This window comes from Bos indicus, chromosome 15 (genome assembly GCF_029378745.1).
Source record: "Bos indicus isolate NIAB-ARS_2022 breed Sahiwal x Tharparkar chromosome 15, NIAB-ARS_B.indTharparkar_mat_pri_1.0, whole genome shotgun sequence".
Classification (NCBI taxonomy): domain Eukaryota; kingdom Metazoa; phylum Chordata; class Mammalia; order Artiodactyla; family Bovidae; genus Bos; species Bos indicus.
The window spans coordinates 82,223,780-82,237,052 of NC_091774.1; the positions used below are offsets into that span (position 1 = coordinate 82,223,780).

Consider the following 13,273-nt stretch of genomic DNA (forward strand, 5'->3'; position numbering starts at 1 on the left):
CTGGTCCTACTGATTTACATGTATGTTTGCACTGCCATGTGATAGAGAAAATGCCTGTGTAGCAAGTGAATAGGTCAAAAACCATTAGAAATATTTTTAAGAAGCAGGACTCAAAATATCTTATGCTTTACTTGAGCCATATTTAGTTCAAGTATCACATACACTTTATTTTTTATTATACAACAGATTTCTGAGTGGTAAGAATATAACTTTAGCAATTAAATGTACTTCAAGTCTAAAAATGTGAATGGAAAGACTTAAGAGGAACAAAACTAGATTATTGTACATCATGCAGCATTAAAATCCTAGAGAGAATTTTGCCTTCCCCCAAACCTTCTTGAATGCACTTTTCACCTCTTTGTTCCTCAGGCTGTAGACTATAGGGTTCAGCATGGGGATGACCATAGCATAGAACATGGAGGCTACTTTGTCTGTGTCCATGGAGTGATTGGAGCTGGGTTGCAAGTACATGAAGATGATTGTCCCATAGAAGATGCTGACGGCTGAGAGGTGACTAGCGCAGGTGGACAAAGCTTTTTGGTATCCCTTAGCTGAGTGCATCTTCAAGACAGTGATAAATATGAGAAGGTAGGAAATAAATATTACCAGAAGAGCAAAAAAGACATTAAAGCCTGAAATTAAAATGAGAACCACCTCTCTAACATGTTTATCAGAGCAAGAGAGAGCCATGACAGCTGGAATATCACAGAAAAAGTGATGGACCAGCTTGGACTCACACAGAGAAAGACTGAACGTGCCCCCAACGTGGATGGAGGCATTCACGAATCCACAGACGTAGGAGCCTATGGCCAGATGGGCACACACACTCTTCTTCATGGTGATGGTGTAATGTAGGGGTTCACACACTGCAGCGTGGCGATCATAGGCCATTGCAGCTAAGAGGAAATTTTCCACACTGGCAAAGGCTGCGAAAAAGAATATCTGAGTAGCACAGGCATTGTATGAGATGACCTTGTCTGCTCTAAGAAACCCAGCCATCACTTTCGGTGTGACAGCTGAGGAGTAGCCAAAGTCCACCAAAGACAGATTAATGATGAAAAAGTACATTGGGGTGTGGAGACAGGAGTCCAACAGGATCAGTGTGATCATCCCCAGGTTTCCCAAAACACTGATGAGGTAAATGAGGGTGAACACAATAAAGAGGGGGATCTGAAGTTCTGGAGCGTTGGTTAGACCCACCAGGATGAAGTCCGTCACCTCTGTGCCATTCTCCATGGGAATTTTCTAAATTCTCTGTAGTAATGAAAAAGCAAAGAGCATCTGGTAAACAGCAAAGAGTTTGCCCTGGAATTATATAAACACCCTGTTATTTTATCATTTTATGATGGCAATAAATTATTCTTCTTGATTCTCTGATCTAAAGCATAGTTTTGGTCTTCCCTGGTGGTCTAGTGGTTAAGAAGCTGCCTGCTGATGGAGGGGGCATGGGTTGGATTCCTCATCCAGGAGAGTCCCACATGCTGTGGAGCAACCAAGCCCATGCACCACAACTGTTGAAACCCACACACTCTAGAGCGCAAACTCCACAACAAGAGAAATCACGGCAATGAAAAGCCAATGTGCCACCACTAGAAAGTACCCCACCCACCACAACTATAGAAAGCCCATGAGCAGCAACAAAGACTCAAAACAGTCAAAAAAAGTGGGGGGAAAAATAAAGCATAGGGTGGAATAAAAAACTTAGCAAATGAATTATCTAACAGTTACATGCTGTTGAAGCTGAAAGAGCCATGCAGATTACATTGTCAATTTCCCACTTGTGCAAATGAACAAACTGAGGTGCAGAAAGAGATTATTATCAGTCTTATATCACACAATACTTTGACAACCTGGTGTGAAGAAGGTCATTTGGAAAGACCCTGATGCTGGGAAAGATTGAAGGAGGGAGGAGAAGTGGATGACAGAGGATGAGGTGGTTGGATGGCATCACAGACTCAATGGACGTGAGTTTGAGTAAACTCCAGGAGTTGGTGATGGACAGGGAGGCCTGGCGTGCTGTGGTCCATAGGGTCACAAAGAGTTGGACATGACGGAGCAACTGAACTGAACTGACTGATTACACATTTGCCATAAACACATCTTCCAAAACAAATCACTTGAATCTACCAACAGATTAAGTTTATACAGTGCTCACTCCAAGTACATTTAAGTTTAACATGCTTAAATATGCTTAATCCTCTCAACAAACCTACAAAAGGTTAAGTGTTTTGAGCAAGTTTATCTGAGTATCAACTGACAGAGTCAAGCTTTGGACTCAGGCAGAGTGATTTCCAGGACGCATGCTCCTAACTGAAATTTAATTGAATTTATTTTAAACTAAAGCTTATATTTATTCATTGCATATCGTAGAGGCATACATAGCCAAAGGAGCAATTCTTAAAAGAAAGTGTGCCATGGAATGTTGAGCTTGGGTTCTGAAAAGAGGTACATATGTGTTCAAAAGCAGCCCTATAATTTAAAACCTAGGAGACATTGTTCATGAAATAACATCTTTGAGCCTCATTGTCTCTATAAAATGAGATGGTAATTAGATCAACAATTATTATAACAGTTAAATGAGGTAATATATTTTTTAAAAGCACAACTAGAGTGTTGCTATGAAAGTGAAAGAGAGTGAAAATGAAAGTTACTCAGTTCTGTCTGATTCTTTGCAACCCCATGGTCCATGGAATTCTCCAGGCCAGAGTAGTGCAGTGGGCAGTCAACAAAAGAGTCCGAAATGCAGTACTTGGATGCAATCTCAAAAATGACAGAATGATCTCTGTTTGTTTCCAAGGCAAACCATTCAATGTCACAGTAATCCAAGTCTATGCTCCAACCAGTAATGCTGAAGAAGCTGAAGCTGAATGGTTCTATTAAGACCTACAAGATCTTCTAGAACTAACACTCAAAAAAGATGTCCTTTTCAATATATGGGACTGGAATGCAAAAGTAGGATGTCAAGAGATACCTGGGGTGACAGGCGAATTTGGCCTTGGAATACAGAATGAAGCAGGGCAAAGGCTAACATAGTTCTGCCAAGAGAATGCCCTGGCCATAGCAAATACCCTCTTCTAACAACGCAAGAGACGACTCTACACATGGACATCTCAGGATGGTCAATACTGAGATCAGATTGATTATATCTTTGCAGCCAAAGATGGAGAAGCTCTATACAGTCAGCAAAAACAAGACCAGGAGCTGACTGTGGCTCAGACCGTGAACTCCTTATTGCCAAATTCATACTTAAATTGAAGAAAGTAGGGAAAACCACTAGACCATTCAGGTACGACCTAAATCAAATCCCTTATGATTATACAGTGGAAGTGAGAAGTAGATTCAAGGGATTAGATCTGATAGACAGAGTGCCTGAAGAACTATGGATGGAGGTTCATGACACTGTACAGGAGGCAGTGATCAAGACCATCCCCAAGAAGAAGAAGTGCAAAAAGGCAAAATGGCTGTCTGAGGAGGCCTCACAAATAGCTGAGAAAAGAAGAGAAGCTAAAAGCAAAGGAAAGATATATCCATTTTAATGCAGAGTTCCAAAGAATACCAAGGAGAGATAAGAAAGCCTTCCTAAGTGACAAGTGTACAGAAATGGAGGAAAGCAATAGAATGGGAAAGACTAGAGATCTCTTCAAGAGAACTAGAGACACCAAGGGAACATTTCATGCAAAGATGGGCTCAATAAAGGACAGAAATGGTATGGACCTAACAGAAGCAGAAGATATTAAGAAGAGATGGCAAGAACACACAGAACTGTACAAAAAAGATCTTCACAACCCAGATAATCACGATGGTGTGATCACTCACCTAGAGCCAGACATCCTGGAATATGAAGTCAAGTGGGCCTTAGGGAGCATCACTACGAACAAAGCTAGTGGAAGTGATGGAATTCTAGTTGACCTATTTAAAATCCTAAAGGATGATGCTGTGAAAGTACTGCACTCAATATGCCAGCAAATTTGGAAAACTCAGCAGTGGCCACAGGACTGGAAAAAGTCAGTTTCCAATCCAATTCCAAAGAAAGGCAATGCCAAAGAATGCTCAAACTACTGCACAGTTGCACTCATCTCACACACTAGTCAAGTAATGCTCAAAATTCTCCAAGCCAGGCTTCAGCAATATGTGAACTGTGAACTTCCTGATGTTCAAGCTGGTTTTAGAAAAGGCAGAGGAACCAGAGATCAAATTGCCAACATCCACTGGATCATGGAAAAAGCAAGAGAGTTCCAGAAAAACATCTATTTCTGCTTTATTGACTATGCCAAAGTCTTTGACTGTGTGGGTCACAATGGACTGTGGAAAATTCTGAAAGAGATGGGAATACCAGACCACCTGACCTGCCTCTTGAGAAACCTGTATGCAGGTCAGGAAGCAACAGTTAGAACTGGACATGGAACAACAGACTGGTTCCAGATTGGGAGAGGAGTACATCAAGGCTGTGTGTTGTCACCCTGCTTATTTAACTTATATGTTAGGCAAAATGCTGGGCTGGATGAAGCAGAAGCTGAAATCAAGATTGCCAGGAGAAATATCAATAACCTCAAATATGAAGATGACACCACACTTATGGCAGAAAGTGAAGAAGAACTAAAGAGCCTCTTGATGAAAGTGAAAGAAAAGAGTGAAAAATTTGGCTTAAAGCATCCGGTGCCATCACTCATGGCAAATAAATGGGGAAATAATTGAAACAATGAGAGACTTTATAGTTCTGGGCTCCAAAATCACTGCAGATGGTGACTGCAGCCTTGAAATTAAAAGATGCTTGCTCCTTGGAAGAAAAGCTATAACCAGCCTAGACAACATATTAAAAAGCAGAGGCATTACTTTGCCAACAAAGGTCTGTCTAGTCAAAGCTATGGTTTTTCCAGTAGTCACGTATGGATGTGTGGACTATAAAGAAAGCTGAGCACTGAGGAACTGATGCTTTTGAATTGTGGAATTGGAGAAGACTCTTGAGAGTCCCTTGGACTACAAGGAGATTCAGTGAGTTAATCCTGAAGAAAATCAGTCCTGAATATTCATTGCAAGGACTGATGCTGAAGCTGAAACTCCAATATTCGGCCACCTGATTCGAAAAACTCACTCACGGGAAAAGACTCTGATGCTGAGAAAGATTGAGGGTAGGAGGAGAAGGGGACGACAGAGTATGTGATGGTTGGATGGCATCACCGAACCAATGGACATGAGTTTGAGTAAGCTCCGGGAGTTGGTGATGGACAAGGGAGACTATTTGTGCTGCAATCCATGGGGTTGCAAAGAGTTGGACAGGACTGAGTGACTGAACTGAACTGAGCTGTTCATTTCTCCAGGGGATTTTCCCAACCCAGAGATTGAACACAGGTCTCCCATATGGCAGGAAGGTGATAACATAGCAAATCCTGATAAGTTGTTATGTTATCATTACTGAAGACGGTAGGTATTGCAAGAGGGCATCAGAGGGCAAACACACCGAAACCATACTCACAAAAAACTAGTCAATCTAATCACACTAGGACCACAGCCTTGTCTAACTCAATAAAATAAGCCATGCTCTTGGGGCAAACCAAGACGGGTGGGTCATGGTGGAGAGATCTGACAGAATGTGGTCCACTGGAGAAGGGAATGGCAAACCACTTCAGTATTCTTGCCTTGAGAACCCCATGAACAATATGAAAAGGCAAAATGATAGGATACTGAAAGAGAAACTCCCCAGGTCAGTAGGTGCCCAATAGGCTACTGGAGATCAGTGGAGAAATAACTCCAGAAAGAATGAAGGGATGGAGCCAAAGCAAAAACAATACCCAGCTGTGGATGTGACTAGTGACAGAAGCAAGGTCCGATGCTGTAAAGAGCAATATTGCATAGGAACCTGGAATGTCAGGTTCATGAATCAAGGCAAATTAGAAGTGGTCAAACAAGAGATGGCAAGAGTGAATGTCGACATTCTAGGAATCAGCAAACTGAAATGGACTGGAATGGGTGAATTTAACTCAGATGACCATTATATCTACTACTGCGGGCAGGAATCCCTCAGAAGAAATGGAGTGGCCATCATGGTCAACAAAAGAATCTGAAATGCAGTACTTGGATGCAATCTCAAAAATGACAGAATGATCTCTGTTCGTTTCCAAGGCAAACCATTCAATATTACAGTAATCCAAGTCTATGCCCCAACCAGTAACGCTGAAGAAGCTGAAGTTGAACAGTTCTATGAAGACCTACAAGACCTTTTAGAACTAACACCCAAAAAAGATGTCCTTTTCATTATAGGGGACTGGAATGCAAAAGTAGGAAGTCAAGAAACACCTGGAGTAACAGGCAAATTTGGCCTTGGAATACGGAATGAAGCAGGGCAAAGACTAATAGAGTTTTGCCAAGAAAATGCACTGGTCATAACACCCTCTTCCAACAACACAAGAGAAGACTCTACACATGGACATCACCAGATGGTCAACAACAAAATCAGACTGATTATATTCTTTGCAGCCAAAGATGGAGAAGCTCTATACAGTCAGCAAAAACAAGACCAGGAGCAGCCTGTGCCTCAGGCCATGAACTCCTTATTGCCAAATTCAGACTTAAATTGAAGAAAGTAGAGAAAACCACTAGATCATTCAGGTATGACCTAAATCAAATCCCTTATGATTATACAGTGGAAGTGAGAAATAGTTTTAAGGGCCTAGACCTGATAGATAGAGTGCCTGATGAACTATGGAATGAGGTTCATGACATTGTACAGGAGACAGGGATCAAGACCATCCCCATGGAAAAGAAATGCAAAAAAGCAAAATGGCTGTCTGGGGAGGCCTTACAAATAGCTGTGAAAAGAAGAGAAGTGAAAAGCAAAGGAGAAAAGGAAAGATATAAAAATCTGAATGCAGAGTTCCAAAGAATAGCAAGAAGAGATAAGAAAGCCTTCTTCAGTGATCAATGCAAAGAAATAGAGGAAAACAACAGAATGGAAAAGACTAGGGATCTCTTCAAGAAAATAAGAGATACCAAAGGAACATTTCATGCAAAGATGGGCTCGATAAAGGACAGAAATGGTATGGACCTAACAGAAGCAGAAGATATTAAGAAGAGATGGCAAGAATACACAGAACTGTACCAAAAAGATCTTCACAACCCAGATAATCACAATGGTGTGATCACTCACCTAGAGCCAGACATCCTGGAATGTGAAGTCAAGTGGGCCTTAGAAAGCATCACTACGAACAAAGCTAGTGGAGGTGATGGAATTCCAGTTGAGCTGTTCCAAATCCTGAAAGATGATGCTGTGAAAGTGCTGCATTCAATATGCCAGCAAATTTGGAAAACTCAGCAGTGGCCACAGGACTGGAAAAGGTCAGTTTTCATTCCAATCCCAAAGAAAGGCAATGCCAAAGAATGATCAAACTACCACAGAATTGCACTCATCTCACACGCTAGTAAAGTAATGCTCAAAATTCTCCAAGCCAAGCTTCAGCAATATGTGAACTGTGAACTTCCTGATGTTCAAGCTGGTTTTAGAAAAGGCAGAGGAACCAGAGATCAAATTGCCAACATCCACTGGATCATGGAAAAAGCAAGACAGTTCCAGAAAAGTATCTATTTCTGCTTTATTGACTATGCCAAAGCCTTTGACTGCGTGGATCACAATAAAGTGTGGAAAATTCTGAAAGAGATGGGAATACCAGACTACCTGACCTGCCTCTTGAGACACCTGTATGCAGGTCAGGAAGCAACAGTTGGAAGTGGACATGGAACAACAGACTGGTTCCAAATAGGAAAAGGAGTATGTCAAGGCTGTGTGTTGTCACCCTGTTTATTTAACTTATATGCAGAGTACATCATGAGAAACGCTGGACTGGAAGAAACACAAGCTGGAATCAAGATTGCTGGGAGAAATATCAATAACCTCAGATATACAGATGACACCACCTTTATGACAGAAAGTGAAGAGGAACTAAAAAGCCTCTTAATGAAAGTGAAACTGGAGAGTGAAAAAGTTGGCTTAAAGCTCAACATTCAGAAAACGAAGATCATGGCATCTGGTCCCATCACTTCATGGGAAATAGATGAGGAAACAGTGGAAACAGTGTCAGACTTTATTTTTCTGGGCTCCAAAATCACTGCAGATGGTGACTGCAGCCATGAAATTAAAAGACGCTTACTCCTTGGAAGGAAAGTTATGACCAACCTAGATAGCATATTAAAAAGCAAAGACATTACTTTGCCAACAAAGTTTCGTCTAGTCAAGGCTATGGTTTTTCCTGTGGTCATGTATGGATGTGAGAGTTGGACTGTGAAGAAGGCTGAGCACCAAAGAATTGATGCTTTTGAACTGTGGTGTTGGAGAAGACTCTTGAGAGTCCCTTGGACTGCATGGAGATCCAACCAGTCTGTTCTGAAGGAGATCAGCCCTGGGATTTCTTTGGAAGGAATGATGCTAAAGCTGAAACGCCAGTACTTTGGCCACCTCATGCGAAGAGTTGACTCATTGGAAAAGACTCTGATGCTGGAAGGGATTGGGGGCAGGAGGAGAAGGGGACGGCAGAGGATGAGATGGCTGGATGGCATCACTGACTTGATGGACGTGAGTCTGAGTGAACTCCGGGAGTTGGTGATGGACAGGGAGGCCTGGCGTGCTGCGATTCATGGGGTCGCAGAGTCAGACATGACTGAGTGTCTAATCTGATCTGATCTTGGTTTAGGAAAGGTGGATGGTGATTTTTAGGGTTTCAAAATATGGGTGAGTTTGAAGTCTGGGAGACTTATTTCTTCATGTGCCTTTTCCTCACACATGAGTTCATTTAGTCTTTCCTGTGCCCTGCAGGATTTCTTACTCTATCCCAGACATTTTAGGGCTTACCTGGTGGTGTGTTGGTAAAGAATCCACCTGTCAATGCAGAAAGTGCTGGTTCGATCTCTGGATGGGGAAAATCCCTTGGAGTAAGCAGTGGCAAGCCACTCCAGCATTCTTGGCTGGAAAATCCCATGGACAGAGGAGTCCACGGGGTTGCAAAAGATTTCAGCACAACTTAGTTACTTAACAACCGCAGACATTTTATATGAAAATTCAGGGATGTTCAGCCTACCTTGCTTAATTTTCCTTCTGATCCATCTTTGAAGGAGTTTTCTTCTATAAAACTCATTTTTACTCACTTCACTCTCATTCACTAGCTGGGTCACAGAAATATAGGATTGATAAATGTTGGACCAGGAGTTTAATTCTAGTCTGCACCTCTGTTCTGGGGCAAGGTCCATGTTTTTACTTTTTAATTTAGATTTGGAATATTGGAAGAATGTTCATTCTCTGGCAGCATTTGTCTCTAAAATCTTTCTCTGTCCATACTGCTATTTAAGTTTCCATTCCTAGTCTCTAAAGGGTTTGAGCTTATCAATTTCTGAAAAACATGGTAAAATAACCTATAACAATTTATAGCATACGCTAGGTCCTATGATCTCTAATAAGAGAAGTATATATTTAGATATAGATATGTCTCAATCTTCATAGTAAATGTTAACTCTTTTATGAATGTTTTAGAGATACTAAAAATGAGAATTTGAGAAGGTATTTCCTAAATTGCATATCTAATACAGCATAAATTTAAGATTTAAAGGAATATATGGTTGATTTTACAACCTTTGCTTCTAAATGACTGCTCCGTCAAATTTTCTGAAAAGGGTAAGATTGTGAGGTAAAGGATAGTAAATAGCATACAGATCTAAAAAAATCTCATGAGGACTCTTCTGGAATCTAAACAACTGTTAATTCAAACACTGTAAGCTTCCACCACAATGACATGAGAAGAGAGAAAACAATGAAATTGCCACCTACTCAGTCGGAGCATCTCCTGCTGTTTTTGCCCGTCCCCTTTAGGAACATAATGTAGAGCTTCATGAGCATAACTGAACTTCCAACTAGTGGAATTATTTTGTAATGTGACTCTATCCCAGTTTTTTCAGGAAAATGTTTATGACATTCCAATTTGAGCTCAAATAGCTCACAGTATCAGCTTCCTGACTGCTTTTTACATGTATTACACTTGCTCAAAACGTGGATGGAATATAGAAGCTTACCTGTCTCTTGAAAATAGCTGCAAATCCTGAATTTTCAGTCTGATCTAAAGCTCTTCAAGGGTAGAATTTAAAAATTCTGTGGAAGGAGCTCTCTGTGTGATGCTAACCAAAGGGTGTCCTTATAATTGTCACTTACCTTAGAACAAACTTTTGTGAAATAGATATAATATGATTGACACATCAGCATAATTCAGCGACTTGTGGCCACGAAGAGCTAAGGACAGAAGGTCTATAGTATGGCTCAGTAAATCGCTGTCATTTTGACTACATTCCATGTGATGTTTATCTTGGGGTTTCCCCTGTCAGTGGTTGCAGACTCACAGGAAATCCTGTTTTGAGGAAGGCCTTTATGTGTACTAGCAACTATTCACATTCTGATGAGTAAATAAATGGCCAGAGAGGTTCCGTATGTAGTCTGTTCCTTCTAAAATGATGTCAAGGAGAACTGTTTTGGGATTTTGGAAGCTAATTAATGGGAGCCAGGAGGGAATGTTAGGGACCTTGAGCTCGTCTCAGGACAAGCCCCCATGAGATAGCCAAAGGCGCTCATTCCACTTACTCTAGAAAGAAGCAATTAAACTGCCTCGAGAATGAGCTTGGCTTCCTGAGCCAGGAGCACGCAGATATATTTACATTATTTTCATGTCATTTCTTTCTTTTTTTCAGTTTAACTGTAATTTATTTGCAACTTCATATTTTAGTGTACAGTTCTGAGAGTTTGGACAAATGTGTGTGATCATGTAACCACCAACACAATCAAAATTAAAACAGGCTTGTCTGCCCTCAAATTTCCCTGCTGTTTCTCAGGGAAGCTCTCCTGCCACTCCCAGATACCGGGACCTGAATTTGTCATATGACTGTTCCTTTGTAAGAAACATCATACAAGTGAAATCATATAGCACGTAGCTTTTGGAGTCTGGCTACTCTCATCTGGGATAACATATAATACATTCATCCTTTTGTGGCTCATATCAGTAGATTGGTATTTTTTATTTATCAAGTACTATTCTATTATACGGAATATAGCCAGGCTGTTTTTTTTAGTTTTATTGATTACAGTTACATCTGCCATAAACATTTGCATATAGTTTTGTGTTTGAACACTGGTTTGCATTTCGCTTGAGTAAATACCTTTAAGTGGAATTGTTGGCTGATGGGGTAAGTTTATGTCTCACTTTATAAGACTGCCAACTTTATAAACAAGTAACATACCACTTGCATTCCCACCGGTAAAGTATCCCAATTCCTTCATGCCATTGCCAGTCCTTGGTACTGTCTACACCAGGGTTGAGTGTTCCTGACAGAACGAAGCAGCTGAGTGAAGGTACTAGGCCGTGAGGAAGTTATGTTGCTTACAGAACTTAGGGAAGTCGACTGGTTCCACAGTAGCAATTGCTGGAACCATAGGTGCCTGAAGCCGTGATATTGTTCAGGAGAAGTAAGGGAAAAATGAAAGTTTTTAATGATATCTAGAAAATGATACAAAGGCTTTAAGAAGTTCTGACATTTCCCTGGGTATTGAGAAGGTTATAGTCATGTTCAAGATTATGGAAAGAACAATTGGTGGTTTAGTCGCTAAGTCTTGTCTGACTTTTGTGACTCCATGGACTGTAGCCTGCCAGGCTCCTCTGTCCATGGGATTCTCCACGCAAGAATACTGGAGTGAGTTGCCATTTCCTTCTCCAAGGGATCTTCCCGACCGAGGTATCAAACCTGGGTCTCCTGTACTGCAGGCAGATTCTTTACCAACTGAGCTATGAGGAAAGAACAGAGCAGATGCCAATTACTTATTCCAGCTGACCTTGAGGACCTGCACAAACAGAAAGCAAAACCCAAAGCAAGATCTGTCAACTGTCTAAATTTCGGATATGGTCCCCAATCCACACATTCAGACCCTCTCATCAAAATGTGTATAGGGAAAACTCTGACTATTGGTTGGCCAACACAACAGCTGCAACCCCAGAGAAGACAGGCTTATAAATAAAAATGAGATTTTAAAAGACTGGGCAGAGACTTTAGTGGCTCTACAGCACAGGGAAACAGACCCTAAAATTAGTACAGTCAGGTCACTAAACAAACAAAAGCAAATATCAAACAATTACAGTTTAGTTCAGTTCAGTCACTCAGTCGTCTCCGACTCTCTGCGACCCCATGAATCACAGCACGCCAGGCCACCCTGTCCATCACCAACTCCCGGAGTTCATCCAAACTCACGTCCATCAAGTCGGTGATGCCATCCACCCATCTCATCGTCTGTTGTTCCCTTCTCCTCCTGCCCCCAATCCTTCCCAGCATCAGGGTCTTTTCCAATGAGTCAACTCTTCGCATGAGGTGACCAAAGTACTGGAGTTTCAGCTTTAGCATCAGTCCTTTCAAAGAACACCCAGGGCTGATCTCCTTCAGAATGGACTGGTTGGATCTCCTTGCAGTCCAAGGGACTCTCAAGAGTCTTCTCCAACACCACAGTTCAAAAGCATCAATTCTTCAGTGCTCAGCCTTCTTCACAGTCCAACTCTCACATCCATACATGACCACAGGAAAAACCATAGCCTTGACTAGACAGACCTTTGTTGGAAAAGTAATGTCTCTGCTTTTGAATATGCTATCTAGGTTGGTCATAATTTTCCTTCCAAGGAGTAAGCGTCTTTTAATTTCATGGCTGCAGTCACCATCTGCAGTGATTTTGGAGCCCCAAAAAATAAAGCCTGACACTGTTTCCACTGTTTCTCCATCTATTTCCCATGAAGTGATGGGACCAGATACCATGATCTTTGTTTTCTGAATGTTGAGTTTTAAGCCAACTTTTTCACTGTCCTCTTTCACTTTCATCAAGAGGCTTTTTAGTTCCTCTTCACTTTTTGCCATAATGGTGGTGTCATCTGCATATCTGAAGTTATTGATATTTCTCCCAGCAATCTTAATTCTAGCTTGTGCTTCTTCCAGCCCAGCGTTTCTCATGACATACTCTGCATATAAGTTAAATAAGCATGGTGACAATATACAGCCTTGACATACTCCTTTTCCTATTTGGAACCAGTCTGTTGTTCCATGTCCAGTTCTAACTGTTGCTTCGCAGAGCTAGTCAGAATTCAGTTTCTACACTATATTGTCTAAAGCATCCATTTATTTAACACACACACACACACACAATGTGAATCATGAAAATTTGGAGGAAAATATGAAAAAGTAGTCAACAGAAACTCTCTGAGGATGTCCACACACT

At 41.3% G+C, this 13,273-nt stretch overlaps 1 protein-coding gene across 1 annotated transcript; it reads right to left on the minus strand.

The window, feature by feature from the left end:
• Window positions 1-297: 297 nt before the first annotated feature.
• On the minus strand, window positions 298-1,236 carry LOC109569324 (olfactory receptor 5B2-like). The gene has a single exon (XM_019974659.2). The coding sequence runs from the start codon at window positions 1,234-1,236 to the stop codon at window positions 298-300; it is 939 nt and encodes a 312-aa protein (XP_019830218.2).
• Window positions 1,237-13,273: the final 12,037 nt, after the last annotated feature.